At 58.6% G+C, this 16839-nt stretch overlaps 5 protein-coding genes across 5 annotated transcripts; 1 reads left to right on the forward strand and 4 right to left on the reverse strand.

Annotated features, from left to right (window-relative positions):
- Window positions 1-1892: 1892 nt before the first annotated feature.
- On the reverse strand, window positions 1893-4661 carry BKCO1_200033 (gtpase activating protein; the record flags this gene model as incomplete). The annotated part of the gene is made up of 1 exon (XM_020272534.1): window positions 1893-4661. The coding sequence occupies one exon, from the start codon at window positions 4659-4661 to the stop codon at window positions 1893-1895; it is 2769 nt and encodes a 922-aa protein (XP_020134718.1).
- Window positions 4662-6423: 1762 nt separating this feature from the next.
- On the reverse strand, window positions 6424-7015 carry BKCO1_200034 (ubiquitin conjugating enzyme; the record flags this gene model as incomplete). The annotated part of the gene is made up of 3 exons (XM_020272535.1): window positions 6424-6747; window positions 6812-6928; window positions 6989-7015. 3 exons carry the CDS (start codon window positions 7013-7015, stop codon window positions 6424-6426), a joined length of 468 nt encoding a protein of 155 aa, XP_020134830.1.
- Window positions 7016-9202: 2187 nt separating this feature from the next.
- BKCO1_200035 (profilin) lies at window positions 9203-9962 on the forward strand (the record flags this gene model as incomplete). Its single annotated transcript, XM_020272536.1, has 5 exons — window positions 9203-9215; window positions 9275-9290; window positions 9351-9435; window positions 9619-9771; window positions 9828-9962. The coding sequence occupies 5 exons, from the start codon at window positions 9203-9205 to the stop codon at window positions 9960-9962; spliced, it is 402 nt and encodes a 133-aa protein (XP_020134719.1).
- A 572-nt stretch (window positions 9963-10534) lies between these two features.
- On the reverse strand, window positions 10535-12688 carry BKCO1_200036 (het-s domain protein; the record flags this gene model as incomplete). Its single annotated transcript, XM_020272537.1, has 2 exons — window positions 10535-12558; window positions 12628-12688. 2 exons carry the CDS (start codon window positions 12686-12688, stop codon window positions 10535-10537), a joined length of 2085 nt encoding a protein of 694 aa, XP_020134721.1.
- A 2349-nt stretch (window positions 12689-15037) lies between these two features.
- BKCO1_200037 (peroxisomal dehydratase) lies at window positions 15038-16450 on the reverse strand (the record flags this gene model as incomplete). Its single annotated transcript, XM_020272538.1, has 4 exons — window positions 15038-15395; window positions 15464-15557; window positions 15633-16002; window positions 16331-16450. 4 exons carry the CDS (start codon window positions 16448-16450, stop codon window positions 15038-15040), a joined length of 942 nt encoding a protein of 313 aa, XP_020134720.1.
- Window positions 16451-16839: the final 389 nt, after the last annotated feature.

Raw genomic sequence — 16839 nt, forward strand, 5'->3', positions numbered from 1 at the left:
GCAGCAAACGACAACGAGCAACAGAAGCTTCAGCCCGCCGCGTGCATGTTTCACAAGATTTTTGCAGGGCCTGTCGCGTGCGTGTGCTCAGGTGGGATCTCGTCTGCGCTGTTCGTCTTCTCCACTTTCCTCTCCCAGCCACCGACCCTAGCAGCAAGCAACCGCTTGAGGTGAGGTAGTCGGCGCGGGTGGCATGACGTCGGGCCGGCCCAGAGGAAAAAAGAGCGACGCTGACACAGCCACTCAGAAGGGCCAGAACCGCGGGCGGCTGCCCGGCCCCCAACCCCCGGACTGCGGCCCGCCCACACGCCCGTCTCCAGTCTGCAACATCTGCCCTGCTTCCGTGCATATGCACAAGCACGTACCCGCCTGATTCTGCTGCACAAACGATAAGATTGGAGCTTGCTCGTGCTCACCCTAGCAAGCCCTGCTGTTCCCTCTGAGGCCCCTCCATCTTGCACTATGTACAGCGGCTTTTCGGTAGTCGACGGCACGACTCATGGCATTCATCATCTCAACGCGCGTCGTCATTCGTGCAGTGGCCTTTTGCTCTATTTATCAATACGCTTCGTGTAGACAGGCGCCATCTAACTGGCCAGCTCCCTATAGTTAGAGCGTCTTCAGAGTTGACATCATATGGTAGAGAAGAAGCGAAATGAAGGCATTCTTTGGCGTATTACTTCGATTCCTATTGACCAGACAAGAAAGAAAAAGGATGGCGTCTGATCTCGTGTTCGGTATCTTTCTTACTTAGTATCGTAGGAGGAGCTTTGAGCATATCGCTACTAAGTGCCTCAATCGTAGTGTGTAGCGAGCCAAACACCCGGTTCTCTGCCACGGGGGGCCAGAAGAGAGCCGAGCCCTCCCTGAAACTTGAGCGAGGTGCTCAGTTCGTATACCAGTGTGCATATATATGTGCACTCTTAAACGTTGCATACACGCCGCCGGGAGTTGGACTCCAACCGCTCACATCGTGAGGTACAGAAAACATATGTACCTATATACGTACCTCAACTGTCCGCGTCAGAAGACTCAGAAACCCCACATTTGCGTCCAGGCATTCACTCCAACTGCCTGCGTAAGAGGGGCTCAACCTGCAGCCCGCTATAATACTGAAGAAACGTTAAGATGAGCAAGAGGGGGCTTTTACTACCAGGCCTCACTCCTATATGTCGATCTCCATTCGGTTCCTCGCTGCATGTTCCAAAACGTTGCTCGCGACACCATGCTTCCTAGTCTCAAACAGCATTTGTTTCGCAGCGCCAAGGGTCCAAGCGCGGGTAAAGTTTCCCATTCTGTTCGCGCTTGACAATCAATCAATAGCACTGAGTCCACGTCATACGTCGTATGTTCAAAGATGGGGGGGTATATGCGTATCCATAGATTTGTTGCGTAGCTACCGTTCTCTGGGCGTCATGTTGGAAAAAGTTTGTCCCGAATTCCGCTCTTTCTCTTGCTCTTTCCCGAAACAGGCAAACGCCTTGTTGCCCTTATCTCTCTGATGGCAACTAATAGTCAAAACCCCATAGCACCAGAATATCTACTTTTTCAGAAGCTGCCTTGATAAAGGCTAAGTGTCGTAAAGGAAACAAGGAAGGTTGAGAAGAGTAAATGAAGAGAAGAAACAAATGGGGATATCAAGGAGTGACTAAACACTAAAACGTCCAAGGAGCGAGGTAGAATCGAAAAAGGAGGGTATGTAGAAGCATACAAACAGCACGATCCAGAAGGCCGTAAAGTGCCGAAAAGAAAGAATTCCCACAAGAACACCAGCCCAAATGCTTGTATGTGGCTTCCCAGAAGTAAAAGCATAAGGAAAAGAGAATAGAGATACAAAGTAAACGCTCCGGCGAACTCCGAAATACTTTTTTATGTGCATGGCAATGGTTGCCCTACGGTTGGTCGGTACGGGCTCTGCGCTTAGCCTTGAAGCGCTTACTGGCCGCTCTGCGGACTCCTGTCTTCGACCGCATAGATTGCCCGTCAATCTCCTTCTTGCCGAACTTGGCGGCCCAGTTGCCACTGATGCGGGCAATGTCTTGCTGATGCGCACGACGGCGCTCAACGCGGCGTGCGTCAATCGTCTCCTGCTTGACGTGTCCGAAACCGTTGCGACGGCGGAAACACGCGTCCATGAGAGAATTGGGGTCGATGAGACGACGAGGAAGCGTCTGGATGATCTGGAAGACCTCCATGGGATCCGAGATGGCCCGGATCTCGGCCTCGCCAATCTTCAAAATGGCCAGCGCAATGCGGAACAACGTCTTGGAGCCTTCGTAAAAGAACGAATCCCACACACGCAGCACTGTCTCGATCGGGAAGTTACCGACGAAAAGAGACATGAACCACGAGGTCATGGCGAGCGAGACGGTGGGGAGGCGTGCGGACGTGGTAGTGACATTCGGCTCGAATTCCTTGGTATCGTCGATCTTGTTCCAGATGGCCGGCATGGACTCGCGGATGCAGTGCATGAGAACACCAATGTCGATGTTGGCTTCCAGCACGCGACCATGAGTGCCAGGAAGGTGGATGCTGGTGATGATGTCAAGCATGATGAATGCCTTTTCCTCGTCTTCATCCAAGAAGATGAGCAGAAGACCGGCCAAGAAGTTGAGCGATTGGCAGTAACCGATTCCGGGGTTGTGGACGGCAAAGGCTTGAAGCACGCGACGCAACGCGCGTAGGATCGGTGTTTCACAATCCGGCGTCAGGTCGGTGGATTTCGTGTCAAGCAGATGGGCCGCGTTCATGGATGCTCTCGACTCAGGCCTGAACCTGACATTGTCCGGGAAGGTGCGGTTGAGGTCGCGCTCGATATGCTCGCGATCTTGCTCGCTCAGCTGACCATCGCTGACCTGCTCGACCAATTCCCAGTACAGGCCAGGGTTGGCGGCCTGCCTGGCGGGGCCTCCGCCGTAGTAGAACCAGGCCGCACCCCTCCATTCCGGGGGAATACCTTTGCGGATGAACCTCTTCACCTTCTCACTCCTCGGCGGGAAACGGGTAGGCTTGTTGATAGGAAGTCCATGTTGCCTCATGAGGTTCTGCCACTTCTTGCGTCGACGCTCGGTGTATTCCCTGTAAGGCGCGTTCCACGCGTCGTACTGCTCCACCGTAATATATTGCGTGGCTTTCTTGAAACCATATTGGTCACGAGGGATCGAGGACCCGGCTTTCAGTTCCACCTTCTTTTCCATTGTCGACATCCTCGGGGCGAGCATTTGCGAGAACGTCTTGTCTGCCACCATGTTGATGGAGCCCTTGGACTTGTTCGTTTTGCCCGATGCGGCTGAGCGGGCGGAGCGGGCGGAACGGGCGGACCTGGCTGAATGCGGCGCGGGGAGTTGGGCGGCGACCTCTTGTTCGGCCATGATCTTGGACACTCGATCGTTGCGAGATGGGGTAACATAAGGGATTTCGTGGTCTGCAGGGGCGTCGGGGCCAAGAGCCGAGTCACGGAGACTGCTTGTCGAGTGTCGTCGCACCCTTGGCGGTGTCTGAGCTTCTTCCGGGGTGGTGTTTGTGGGAACCTGAGACGCATAACCCTCGTCCGACCCCTCAGGAACGTCTGCCGGATCATCCTCGAATCCCATCTCATACATATCAATCGCGTCCTCGACCGTCATCAACTCCTGCTCAGCATCGGTCTGCTCGAAATCCGTCTTCTCCACATCTGTGTTTTCATAATCGGTTGTGTAAGGAGTGGTGCTCATCCCGCTCCTTTCGGAGATGATGCTGCTGCGCTCCGTGCCGCTCGCGTCGACAAAGCCGGAGGAAGAGTTGGTGACATTCGAACGATAGCTCGACCGCATTTCCTCTCCAAGGACGAGCGGCCTGCCCGGGGGTTCCCGACGGAGCATCGAGAGGTAACTGTCGCGGACAGTGCTCCTCCTCTCCCTTCTGTGTCCCTGGGCTGAGACCACTTCCCTCGCACGCAGCTGGGCCAGGTTCGGGATCGACGTCGACGTCCTAAGCGCGCGCTGCGGCTTGCTGATCGTGTGGGAAGACGCACGCGGGCGAAGGCGGTACGAATCGGGAAGCGGATCCACGACGTCCTCGTCCTGGTCATCGGCATCCGTACGGGTCGAGATGGGCGAACCGAGCGGCGACGGCTGGAGGCTGGACAAGGGCTCGTCGGTATAAGGCTTGGAGGCGGTGCTCGTCTGGCGCGAGGAGCGGGTGGAGCGGGTGGAACGAGTGGGGGAGGGGTGGTCCGCGGCGGAACGAGGGATCCGGGACTCGTTGAGAGGGGAGGACAAGAGAGGGGATGCGGCTCTTTGGCGCAAGCGCTGCGAGGACCTCTTGCGCAGCGGAAGATGCGGGAGCGGCGGCGCGACGGGAGGCGGCCGCTCTGATCCTTCACCCGCGCTGGCAAGCGAGTCTCTCGAGCTGAGGGATTCCCGGGAGGGGGTGCCATCCAGGCCGACTGGGGGCCCGGAAAGGATATTAACTGGGTGCATCTTCAGGCCGTTCAGAAGCGAGTGGCTCGGGGACTGCGGCGCGCTTGTCGGCGCCGTAGGGGGCGGCGACCTAATGGAACGCAGGTCCTCGGGGCGGCGCTTAGGCTCCCTCTTCTTGTGGTGGAGGTGAAACAGCCCCGAATGGCCGCCATCGCTTGCAGGCGATTCCAGCTGCAGCGGTCCCATTGTCATCTGCGGCATGGGCGAATCTCTGAGGCCGAAGCCTGCCTGTCCCACAGATTCCACGCAGCCTGGCGTTCGGCAATGCTCTGCATTCCCTGGGGCACGGGTCGTCTCGGGGCGGCGCGCTGAGTCGTCTGTTTGGCTGCTCCGAATGGGCGCGGCTGACGGGGGACCGGGGAATGCTGCGCAATTACTGCAGGCCGAAGGTGGTCAAACGAGCGGCGGTGGGTAAAGAATGGACGGCCAGTTGCACGCAACGGCGGCTGTGGGGCATGACAGATCGTGGCTCTGGGGACGGCAGCGGCGGCAGCGCAGCTTGTAGCGGCGAGCGACCAGCGGTGTTCGGGGAAGTTAAGCAGCAGCGCGCACTGGGCGTGAGAAAGAACGCTGGCGTTTGAGCGTCGCCAAGGCGGAGGAGCGTGCATGAACGGAGGCCATCATTTCGCTCCGCTCGAGCGCAGGGCCAGGGGCGGAACGCATCGCGCGTGATGAGGGAGCAAGGTCATTGCTGCACGCGCTAAGTCTGAACCTCCGGAATTGCGTCGAGATGCTGTGCGGCCCTGGCTGCGGGCTGCCGGCCGCCGTGACAGCCCGCGCGGCCAGCCTGATCAGTGAGCAGCGCCCTGCCGCAGCTGTGAGGGCGCGACGCGTTACAGCAGCAAGCGGTGCGGTCGCCAACGGGCGGGAGCTAGCCGCATGCATTATGCCAGCAGCGATGCGCCCGCGCTGGTTGGCCAGCCGCACGCAGGAGGCGATCCGTCGGCTGCGCATCTATGTAAGCCTCCGACTCGCGGGCCAAGAGCCGCGTCGGCGTCGCTCAGCTTGCCGCGCCCCAGGCTGCGGCATCGTCGCCATGCCCCATGCCGGACAGCCAACAACCAAGGCCGATCCGGGATCTGCCCCTCAGCGCCAGCCGACGAGGGAAGCACGTCCGCAGCTCGCTCCGAACGCGTCTCTGCCCTACAGTTGGCATCCCGGTCGCCGTTGAAACGCTTACCAAAAACCGGGCAGCCGGCGCTCCTGCTGACAGCATCCGGCCGGCGGCTTCTGGGGGGCAGGCTCACGGCTCGCCCAGCTTGTTAATGTCGCTTTCGCTCCCCGTGTCCACCACGAGGCCCGTCCTGCCGCGTGCTGGTGCACGCATCCCGTCAAAACGTCAGCGGCGTGCCTTGAACGTGGATGACACCCATGTCGTCCCGAGCTTGGCTGCTTTGTTTGCGAGCTTCGCACCCAGCATCTGCGGCCGGATCAGCGCCAGCCGTGCGATCAGCGCCGGGCGGGAGCATCTGCTGCCACATGGTTTTTGCCGACGATGCCGACACAAGAGCACAGTACGAGCGACTCTTTTTCTGCACGCCGTGCATAAAATCACACGGAGTACGTTCTGGATCCAAGCCGATTATTAGTTAGCTTCACGACAAATGTCCGCAGGATTCCCGAGCGGTGAGGCTGAAGGTTGTTCCTTAAAGAGTATTAAGGCCATGCGCTGTCCTAAGCACAGCCTCTACAGTGAAATGAACCGGCCCTTCCGGGCGTACTACGTAGGCTTTGTGCTGCGCAAGGCTGCGATGCATGGGATGCATGGCAGCCCGACGATGGTTGGCAGCAAGCGTCATGACCTCTGTTCCATGCCGGCCAACGGCCAACGTTCGAGGCCACCTTGTGCACGTGTACGCTGCTGGTGTGAAGCCCGTCCCATTCGTCCTGCACGTACCGATGCCCGCAAAACTCCGGCGAAATGCAACCGCAGAAGCTCCCAACATACACATCCCAGGCCTGCCTAGTTCTTGCCCGAGGCATACCGCTTGACCCAGTCCTTGGCCGTCTTCTCGAACTCCTTCTTGTCCCGCTTGTAGACTTCGGCAATGGCGGGCTCGACGGGGTCGCCGACGTCCGGCTCGATCATCAGGTTGTGGACCATGTTGAGCACCGCGTTGAGCTTGTTGGGCGGCTTCCACTGGTCCGCGCGCAGCATTCCCAGGCACATGAGTCCCTTGTCATCGTTGCTGACATTTGGGTGGTAGATCTTCGTGTGGAAGTTGAGCACCGGCGGCTTGAAGGGGTAGTCCTTGGGAAGGGTGATGAGGAGACGGAACTGGCCGCCCTGCAAGGTCCACAGCGTGAGAATTTTCTCGTAAAGCAAAAAAGAGATCAACAGGAGTACTCACGGCGTAAACGGACTGCTCGGGACCCTCGATCAGGACCTCCCACAAATGCACGTCGGACTCGTCGACGAGCTGCACCTTCATGCTCGGCGGCGGGTCGCTTGTCACCTCCGTCAGCTCCTGCGGCGGGCGTCAGTTCCCGTGGCACTCTGCGACGGCAAGATGCGGGCGGGGCTGTACCCTTGTGATACGTTTCTGCGAAGCCATGGTGTCGGGGCGCTGTCGTCGTTTGGCGCTGGGGCGAGGCAGACGACCGTGGAGGCTGGCTAGCTTTGGAAGTCGACGAGCGGAGTCGCAGGGTCCAGAAGGCTTCAGGTGCCTTGGCTGGGCTGGCAGTCAAACTTGCGCTCTGCAGGGCGTGCACGTCAGGAAAGAGTGTCGTGGGGTGCTAGCTTTGAGCACCGCGATGCAGGAGAAGTCATCGTCGCGGTGCGCAGTGGCGGGGTATGCGTAGCTAGGTAAACTACCACGCGTCAGACCAGCTTGTTCGACGTGGTTGCGCCTTTCTTCCCACGCACCAGCACAGCTGCCAGCGCCGTATGCAAACGGCCGGTCAACGCTCGCCTCTTCACCCGCCCGCATGCCTTGCGCTCCACAAACCCCCGTGCTGTCTGAGCGCCCGAGGCTGCAGCCCTCGCAATGTTGCTTGAAGCTTTGCGATAGATCGATAAGCCCCACCTGACTCGCGACGCCTCCCTGAGACTCATCGCGTCCTGCTCCTGAAACCAGCCTCATCTTCGCAACATGATTGCCAATATCCTCCACGCTCACAGCCATCTTCCTACGCACGGCAGACTTACGAATCGCCGCTGCTTTCGGGGCGCTGCAGGCCGATCTGCCAGCCGCCGTTTTGCCACTTGCGGACAGCAATGCGGCGAGAAAAGGAGGATCGCTCCTAGGCTGACTTGCGCGTCTGAGCGCGACTGATTCCAGAACGACGACGAATTTCTAGCGTCGCAGGTCTGTCGGGAATGAGTTCTTCCTTTTCCCAAATTGATTATGATAGACGGGTAATATTGGAGGCAGTCTGTGTCCTTACCATGCCTCGTCCCGGAGCCGCATACCATGGCCTCGGGAGCCGCGCCGATGAAGCGAGATGGCCATGTTCCATCGGATCTCGTCCGCAATCTTCAAACTCGTGGCCAAGTGTTGGTTGGGCTCGAGGAGCGTCAGGCTGCCTGCCATGGGTATAATAAGCATCCCCCACAGACCCTGAGCCAGGACACCACGCCGTTGCGCCGCCAAGAATTCTGAGGTCAGCCGGTCATGCACTTCCGCGATGCATCTCAACGATACAGCCAGTGGTTGGTGTGCAGAACATGAAGCTACTTATGGGGCTTACTAAGCCGATATACATGTTGGCGGACTGGCCTCGATGCTCCCCGGCGCCGGCGGTCAGACCGGCTTTGGGGTTACACATCTGAGTGCTAGGATTCCTTTCATATTCCTTCGTTGAAGATAGTCGATAGCACCGGCGTCGCACCTTGCCGTACACCACGTCGGCTCGGCTCGTTAGGTTGCACAGGGGCTGCGGAACAAAGGCCGATATGTCCGCGTTCTCTAGGGGAGCAGCCGCCAAACCAAGCTTTTGAGCGCTCCCGAGGTGCGAAGAGTCCTATCCAGGTCAGCTGTCACCTGGCAGTGGCGCGCTTGGATAAAGGCACCCCAAGAACGGCGGGCTACAAATTACTACGGCGTAAGCGCGTGTAGCGAGAGGGACCGGCACGCTTGTCGTCCGTCTGCCATTGATGTCAAGCATAGAAGCGGGCACATCTGCCGTAGACCTGTCACGGCAATGGCATGTGAACCATCTGAGACGTATTCCCACGAATGGCCGGTGTCGGCCGGCGCACCACGGCGCTGGGGGGCGGAGTCACCACGGCGGACAGCTTGTCTAGGCAGTCTGTTTCGAAGGACGAGCGGTCTTGTGGTGGTGTTTCAGACGGAACGAGCTGGCGTCTCCTGTGCTGCACGGAGCGGCTGCACGATGGCGCAAACGGCGGCAGGAGAGTTTGGAGCAGCTGCGACGCATGCGCTCATGGGCGGCGCGCGCGCAGGAGAAGGGCCCTCGGGCAGGCGCAGAGCTGCATGAACCAGCGCAGGCGATCTGAGGCGGTCTGCGTGGGTGCTCGCTGCAGGGCATCTGTCATAGGGGAGAGAGCTGGTAGTGAGGGGCAGACGAGCTGCGTGCTGGCCTGCCGAGAAGCAAGCCCCCACTTCAAGTTTCCGTGCGCGCGCCCAAGTCAACACTTACTTGAACCCTATTGTCCCGCCAGCGCTCCCACCGGCCCCCCAGCATCTCTTCTTTTGACACACCCGTCGCAATCTCGCCCATCCTCACGCACACCACCGCCCTCGCGCCCATCCCCCGCACAACCGTCCCTAGAAGCAACCATGTCTTGGCAAGGTGCGCCGTTGCCCCTCCGCCGCCTCGCAATGTCATGCACTGACTGACGCCCTGAGCAGCATACGTTGACACCAGGTACCGCCCGCCTACGCTCCCCGGGCACTTTCGAGCCGCCTGCTGACCGCAGAACCACAGCCTCGTCGGCACCGGCAACGTCGACAAGGCCGCCATCTTCAACTCCGAGGGCAACAGCGTCTGGGCCGCCTCCGCCGGCTTCACCGTATGTTCATCGCATCCCGAGCCATTCCCATGCCGCCGCCGCCCGCGCTTCCGCCGCTGCCACTGACTTGTGCACGCCCGATGTGGTGCGCGCGGGGTTCCTCGATGTCGCAATCGACGGCACGGCCGGACGGGAAAAAGGATGGCATGAGACACGGGGCTAACCATGATGCGTGCAACACAGGTTGCCCCCAACGAGATGGCCGAGATCGTGACCGCGTACAAGGACAAGGGCGATGCCAACGGCATCAAGGCCGTCCAGAGCAGCGGTCTCCACGTCGCCGGCGAGAAGTTCATCGTCCTGAAGGCTGACGAGCGGAGTCTCTACGGCAAGAAGGTTAGCGCGTCTCCTCGATCCTCACTCACCACGCATGCTGAGACAAATGATTCTAGGGCAAGGAGGGTCTCGTCATTGTCAAGACCACCCAGGCCATCCTCGTCACCCACTACCCCGAGACGGTCCAGCCGGGTGCCGCGGCCAACACCGTCGAGCAGCTTGCCGACTACCTGATCGGCGTCGGATACTAAGGAAGCATTGGCAAAGGAAACGGGGTGAGAAAGAAATCCTGCTCGGCATATGGCTTTCACGGACGATGACGCTGTTGATGTTGTAAACCTTTTAACTCGCATACTCCCCCTTGCTTGCGAGGGGTTCAGGAGCCGGCTCATAGAAGAAGCTAAAGTGTAGTGGATGTTGGAGGCATCATACCGCCCTCGTCTCGGGACGTCGGGTGGTGGTTGGAAGTAGCAATAAGCAGCAATTCTTTCCTCTCCAAGTTCTCGACAGCGGTAGTCCGACAAAAATGGCAGTCCATCAATCAACCAGTGTCCTGAGAGCAGTCACCACCATGTTTTGGAATGAAGCCTACACTCACCGGTGGAGGCCCTGGTATCAGTCCGACTACAACATGGCACGCTCCTCTACTAGTGCCCTCGAGGTTATACGTGTGTCGATATCAGATTGAAGGTGCAGAAATCTATATGTTCTACTGAGGAGCTAACTATGGAACAGGATCAAGTCACGGTACGCTCACTACTTGCTGACAAGATATGGACCCGCGCATAGAGTGCCGTCGGCAACCCAAGTTCACGCCCCTTACTTAGATCTTCACCTCAGCCAGCTTCTCCACGACGTGATTATAAAACCCCGCCTGTAGCTGGACTGCCTGAGCTGGGTCCTTCTCGTCGAATTCACGGCCTTCAAACCTGTCGACTAGCGCTGCTTCACCCATCAGGCACGCTCGAATCGCCTGCTCTAGCACAACGCCCGCATTTGACCTTACATAGGCCAAATGCTTGCGCTCGCTGAGAAGCCGATTGCGTACCCTCAGTGTCGTAGATGGACGAGCTTTGGGTATATGGACATCAAGTATCCGGTCGATCGGTTGCCAGTACACGATCTCGAGGAGGATGATGCCCAGAGCATAGATATCGAACGTCTTCTGGAAGCTGGCGGCATTGTCTCCCTCAACCCGGCTACCTTGGACGAGTGGATGGCGGTAAAGATCGTACGCCGCGTTCTCCGGCGGCTGTTCCGTCAAGTCTTCGTTCTGGGCCGGGCGTGCATAATCGAATCCTGACAAGTACGGCGTCGAGAGGCTTCCTTCACACGGCAGCGGCTCTTGCTGTTCGGCACCACCGTCCAACACAAGATCGTCCGGGTCAAGCAAATTGTCGAAAAACAGGATGTTCTCGCTTCGCAGCCCTTTATGAAGCCAATTGACGGCGTGCAGTTCCTCCAAAGCTTTCGCGACCACTTTGGCCAGCTTTGCTCGCTCGGTCAGACTCGGCATCTCCACCGTACCTCGCTCCGTCGCACGTAGCAAGTCCAGCAGGCTGATGGGCTTGGTAGATGGCGGCACCGACGAGGGCTTCTCGAACACAACACCGAAACGGCATCGATCTTCCAAAGTATCTGTGTCAATATCACGGAAGTATCCGAGGCATTTGGGGGCGTGGAACTGGCACGATTTGCTGTTTGCCTTGAGCAAGACGACGAGGGCAATAATCCGCTCCACGACCTTGTCGTCCGGTTCGCCGTCGAAGACACGCGGTTCGTACGTCTTCCATTCGATCCATACATGCTTGCCCCTGAAGCTCGCCTCAGCCCGTCGATTCTCGTCGTTGTCCTCGTCCGATAGCAGGTAGATTTCCTCGGGGCTTAGCTCGACATCGGTGACTCCGCTCGCAGGTCCTAGCTGAAGTGCGAATGCCCGGTCGTCCGTGAGAGAGTACCCGCTGATAGCCGTCTCAAGAGCTTTGAACTGAGCCAACTGCGTGAGGCTCCGGTTACGCCAACCCCCCTCTTGCGCTTCTTCCCTTGTGTACTCCATCGATTCCACTCGAGACAGGGGCACCAGAGGCAGGTCTTGCAGCACTTCCTTCGCCCGCAATGCCAAGTTCATCCGGCCTACACTGTGAGCTGAAGAAGATGCATGTGCGTTAGATTTCCCGCGGGTCAGGTCCGACCATTCACAGCCGGCCTTGAAAATCTCGACCAGCTGATCCATCTTGTTGTTCAACTGGATGATCTGGTAGGAGGTCCGCTCGTGCCGCATGTTCAGGTGGGTCAGCTGCTGCGTGGTGAGCAGCTCTCTGAGGAAGTCGTTGAGCGACGACAGGCGGAGCAGCAGCGTCTCCATCTTCTCCTTGTCGAAGGCCGCCCAGCGCAGGCGTTTCGGAAAGGCGCGCGCGCCCTTGGCCCAGTTCAGCGCCTTCTTCAGCAGCTCCTCGCCTTCCGGGAAGCGCGTCTCGAAGTCCGTGTCGGCGGCTCGCAACAGGAACGGGTGGGCTGACGGCGAGGCCTCTACCGCCACCGCCGCCGCCACTTGGTCGTCGACGTCGACTTCTTCGACGACGATCAGCGGCTTCTTCAGCCGCTCGAGCGGGCCCTTCTTGTAGCGCGCCTCGTAGCGGCCGAATTCCAGCAGGAGGCTCTGCTGCTGCTCGAGCACGTCGTGCAGCAGGCCCTTGTCCGAGCTGCTGATGACGAGCTCGTCGTCGCGCACGCCCACCCCAGCCACATGGCCCCAATCGAGGAGCCGGTGCTGTTCTTTCTTCAGCTGGATCCGCATGTACTTGTGCTCGGCCTCCATATCTCGAGCTTCGGTCAGGAGTTGATAGCCTAAAAGGGAAGGTTCGTGTCAATATCATGAAGTACACGCAAGGCTGAGTTTTGCCGGGAGGACGTTACCTTTGATGCATCCTGAGAAGACCTGGAATGTCAGAGACACTGCTCCTATTCCAAGATCCATGATGTGTAGCTCAGGTACGGTCTTTTCCTTCACAAATTCAGAAACGAGGCAATCACCCCGAGCGAGAGACACGATGAACTCGGCGGAATCGACGAATCACAGAGTAAGGAGTAACCAATTGCGAGCACAGGAAGAAGTTGCCGGCAGCTCACTTTACCATTGACTCCGAAATTTCCGAGGGCAAGAGAGAGATAGAAAAGGGACAACGCGGACGCGGCTCGAGGCAAGGCTGCGGCTACACGATTCACCACCGCACAGGCTGTACATACACAGCCCCCGCAGGCCAATCCACCAAAACCTTCGCAAAGGCACACACAAGGCTCTCCCCCATCACACATATGCCTCTCACTTCTGCCATCCGCCTCGCCGAGGCTGGATAGCGTCTCTTTTCTTTTTTTTTCTCGTTTGCTTACCCCTTTGGCGTTGTCTTCCCTGCAAAAGGTTCCCGAATAGTGCACATGCACCACCCTGTCGTCCAGCTCCCCCCACATGCGCCACCCAGCTCCGCCTTCTCAGCCGCAACGCCCCGCTCCCTCTCTCTCTCTCTCTCTCCTTCTCATCAGTCATCTTTCAACAAGGTATGTAATGCCGCCTCGTTTAGCCACCCACTCATGTCCCACAAACACCCTCAGCCCCTGCACCTCGATCGTTCCATCATCTAGTCCCTCCCCACCCATCGCTAGCCCCGAGGCTGAGTGAGCCCTGCTTCGATCATCATCATCAAAGAATGGTACAATTCGTACATATGTACATGCAGTGGCGGTGGCACGGGCAGTCGGCCCCCACGGCACGAACATGCGCTGCTACTGCTGCAGCTGCAGGGTGCCTCGCCTCGCCTCGCGTGCGAAAGCCAAAAAAGGAACAGAAAAAGAAGTGTCTGCCCTAGCTAGCCCCCAACGTCCCAAAGAGTTAGTAGGGGAAAAAGCAGTTACGCAGAATAAGCAAAAAAAAAAAATGGTTGCCTGCGGAGCGGCTGATCGTCAAAGACACACATACATACACAAGCCACGCATGTAAGAAGTGCGGAGAAGAAAACGGAGAGAAGAGAGCCGGGGAACGCGAAGTAAGCGAACGAAGCATCAGTAGGTAGCGTAGCGATCGATGATCGGCGTGCAAAGGGAGTGAGTGCCATGGCTCATTCCATCATCTTCTGGAATACTGCAGTGTTTCTGCAGGGCTGAGAAAAAAAAAAGCAAAGAAAAAGAAACTGGTGACAGTCACTCCACCGGCTATGTACCTACTCTCTCCTGCGTCGCATAGATATGCAATGCAGGACATGGGATGATCGGGTTACCCAAAAAGTTGCGCAACGCGCTCCGCTCCCCTTCCACATTCTCTCTCTCTCTCTCTCTCTCTCTCTCTCTCTCTCTCTCTCCTCGCCTCCTCGCCTCTCCCACCACCTGCAGCAAAGCCAGGATTACGAGAGAGGAATGTGATTGACGCATGCACAGCAGATAGAAAGAGAGGACGAAACGCGAGACTGACTTATGGCAGATTTTAGTAGCTGAGGGCAAAGCGTTCGTTCGTCCGTTCGACGCTGGTGTAACAAAAGCTTACTGTGTGTGTGTGTATGCTGCTGTAGCTCGGCCGTGGGGCAGAACCAGGGCGTACAAGGGCAAGGAAGGCACCGCATTACCGGATTAGGCAATGTGGCGGCTTTTTCCTGCTTTTCCTACCTACCTACATGACGCCGCGGGCGCGGGGTCGGGGTGTTGATCATGAGAGCAGCAACCTACCTACACGTCCGACGAGTCGTGCTAGTTCGCATCACGACTCAGACTCTTTTTATTTCGTCAGCTTGCTTTTTGCTGCGTACTATGTACCCAGTCGATAAGACACCGGCAAGAAAAAGCAAGAAAAACTTGATACGTTTCCCGTTTGATGATGAGGAGGAAAGAAACGTGACGTCTGAAGATTTCTGCCCTGCCGCGCCTAGACCCACGTCCATCGTCGGACCGGACCCCGCACGGTTTCAGCCTCAAAGAACAGAAAGAGGCGGCGGCTTCGAGTCAAGTCCACACCATATGACGACGGAGACGGGCTGTGTGTGGGCTCATCACTCATCCAGTGTTCCAAGGCATCTGCCGCAAATCGTGGTACGAGAAAAAACTTTTCCTCTAACAAACGACGCAGAGACGGGAGAATCATACGAGTCATATACACGGGACGCCGTTACCGCGGTTCCCTCTCAAGCCCTGCTTCACAACCATGGAAAAGAGACGACGCGCTTTGTTGGAGTCTTCGAAAACGCCCGCCCCACCACCACCATCATGACGACGAGCTACGCCTTTACAAGACGTTGTCGCCGAAGCCGTTTGTTTCATCGCATCCAGCCATGTACATACATACTTACAACTTGCTCTTCCCCTCCTGCACGACCTTCACCACCGCCCTGCCGTTGCTCAAGACCACCTTGCCGCTCTGCTCGACCCTCGTCACAAACCTAATCTGGTCCCAGCCGGCGGGGTGGCCCTCAGCGGGGCCGACGCGCCACATGTCAGTGACGAGCGTATCGCCGGGGCGGACGGGGCTGGCGAAGCGGGCGGCGAACTCCTTGATGTTTCTGGGGTCGGAGCCGCCGAAGCGCTTGAGCACCCCGTGCGCCGTCGAGTTCCACGAGTACAGGCCGTGCATGATGACGCCGCCGAAGCCCATCTGCTGGCCCGGCTCGGGAGTCGCGTGGAGCGGGTTGTAGTCGCCGTTGAGGCTGTGGTAGCGCGTGTGTCAGATGGCCGTGTAGTCTGCAGTGCTGCTATTAAGGGAGAAAGAACTTACCGATACAGGTGCGCCGTCTCGGCGTTCGTCTTCTGGACAAAGGTCGCGTCGGGCTCCTTGCCCTCGGGAGGCGGGTAGTTGATCGTCTTGGGACCTGTTTGGTGGGGGCGTCACACACACATGGTCAGCCATCTGTCACAGAAGAATAACAACAACAAAGCAATCTCACCCTTCGGACCACCCCAACCCCCCTGGCCAACCATAAACCCGCTCCCGATAACCCTGCTGTACACCTCGCCGGACCCCTTCTCCACCAAGACCGTCTCCGTCTCGATCACGGTCCCCGGCTTCCCCTTGTCATAGACACCCAGCACCTTCTGGCGGATCTCAAACACACGACCCTGTGACGTCACGGGCAGCGGCTTGAGCACCTCGATCTTGCGCTCGCCATCGACGCCGCGCTTCTGGTCGAAGTTGGGGACGCCCGGGATGGGGATGGCCGAGGAGCGGGCGAGGAAGTCGACGACTTCCTGATCGGCATGCTTGAAGGGGAGGATGAGCGGGTAGGTTGGGAAGGCGGCGAAGGAAGGGTGGAGCTCCTGTCAGGCCCATTGGTCAGCCACCTATGGCCAGCGATTGGGGTCGGGTGGTTGAGCAGCGGGAAATCTAGATTGCAGCAGAAGACGTCGACGGGACTTCTTCGCGGCAGCAGCAGCAGCATCATCCATGGCGCAATGCATGCGAGCACGGATGCAATGCCGAGGGTGTGCTGTGCGCGAAGCTTGGACGGAAGGGAAGGTGTGGAGTAGATAATGCACGGAACAGGCAAGCAGGCTAAAGCCAGAAGCTGCTGCGGCTGACAGCAGGCGGGGTGAGGCGAGCGAGAGATAAGAGCCAACAAGTCAGGACGGAACGAGGCTTGCTTACGTAGAGGAAGTGGAGCTCGTCGACGGTGACGCCGATGCTGTTGGCGAACAGCAGCAGGTCGCGCTTCAGCCATGCCACCTCGATCGGAGGGTACTCGAATCCGACGCCGGGGCCGCTCATGGTGGGATGTGTGATGGTGAAGGCGGAAGGGGCGGACAGTGCAGGCAGTGCGGACAGTACGGACGGGGCGGACGTGAAGAGGGGACGCGTATAACTGCGGGGAAGAGCAATGGCGCCAGACGCTGCGCTGATGAGGATGGAGAGAGAGCTCCCCAGCTGTATAGCCGGTATCGCTTCGCTGCGTGTCGCTCTGCAGCCGCCGAGCCGCCGAGGCTGCCGAGGTCCCCGTCACTGGGCTGTACGGCATCAGCAGGCACGACGCAGCAGCAGGGCAATCACGCAGTCGCGCAGTCGCGCAGTCGCGCCGTCGAGCAGTCGAGCAGTCGCGCAAGCAAAAGCAGCCAAGCACGCACCGCCGCCGCGACGTGCCAGCAGCACCAGCACCCGCA

This window comes from Diplodia corticola (assembly GCF_001883845.1).
Source record: "Diplodia corticola strain CBS 112549 chromosome Unknown scaffold2, whole genome shotgun sequence".
Classification (NCBI taxonomy): domain Eukaryota; kingdom Fungi; phylum Ascomycota; class Dothideomycetes; order Botryosphaeriales; family Botryosphaeriaceae; genus Diplodia; species Diplodia corticola.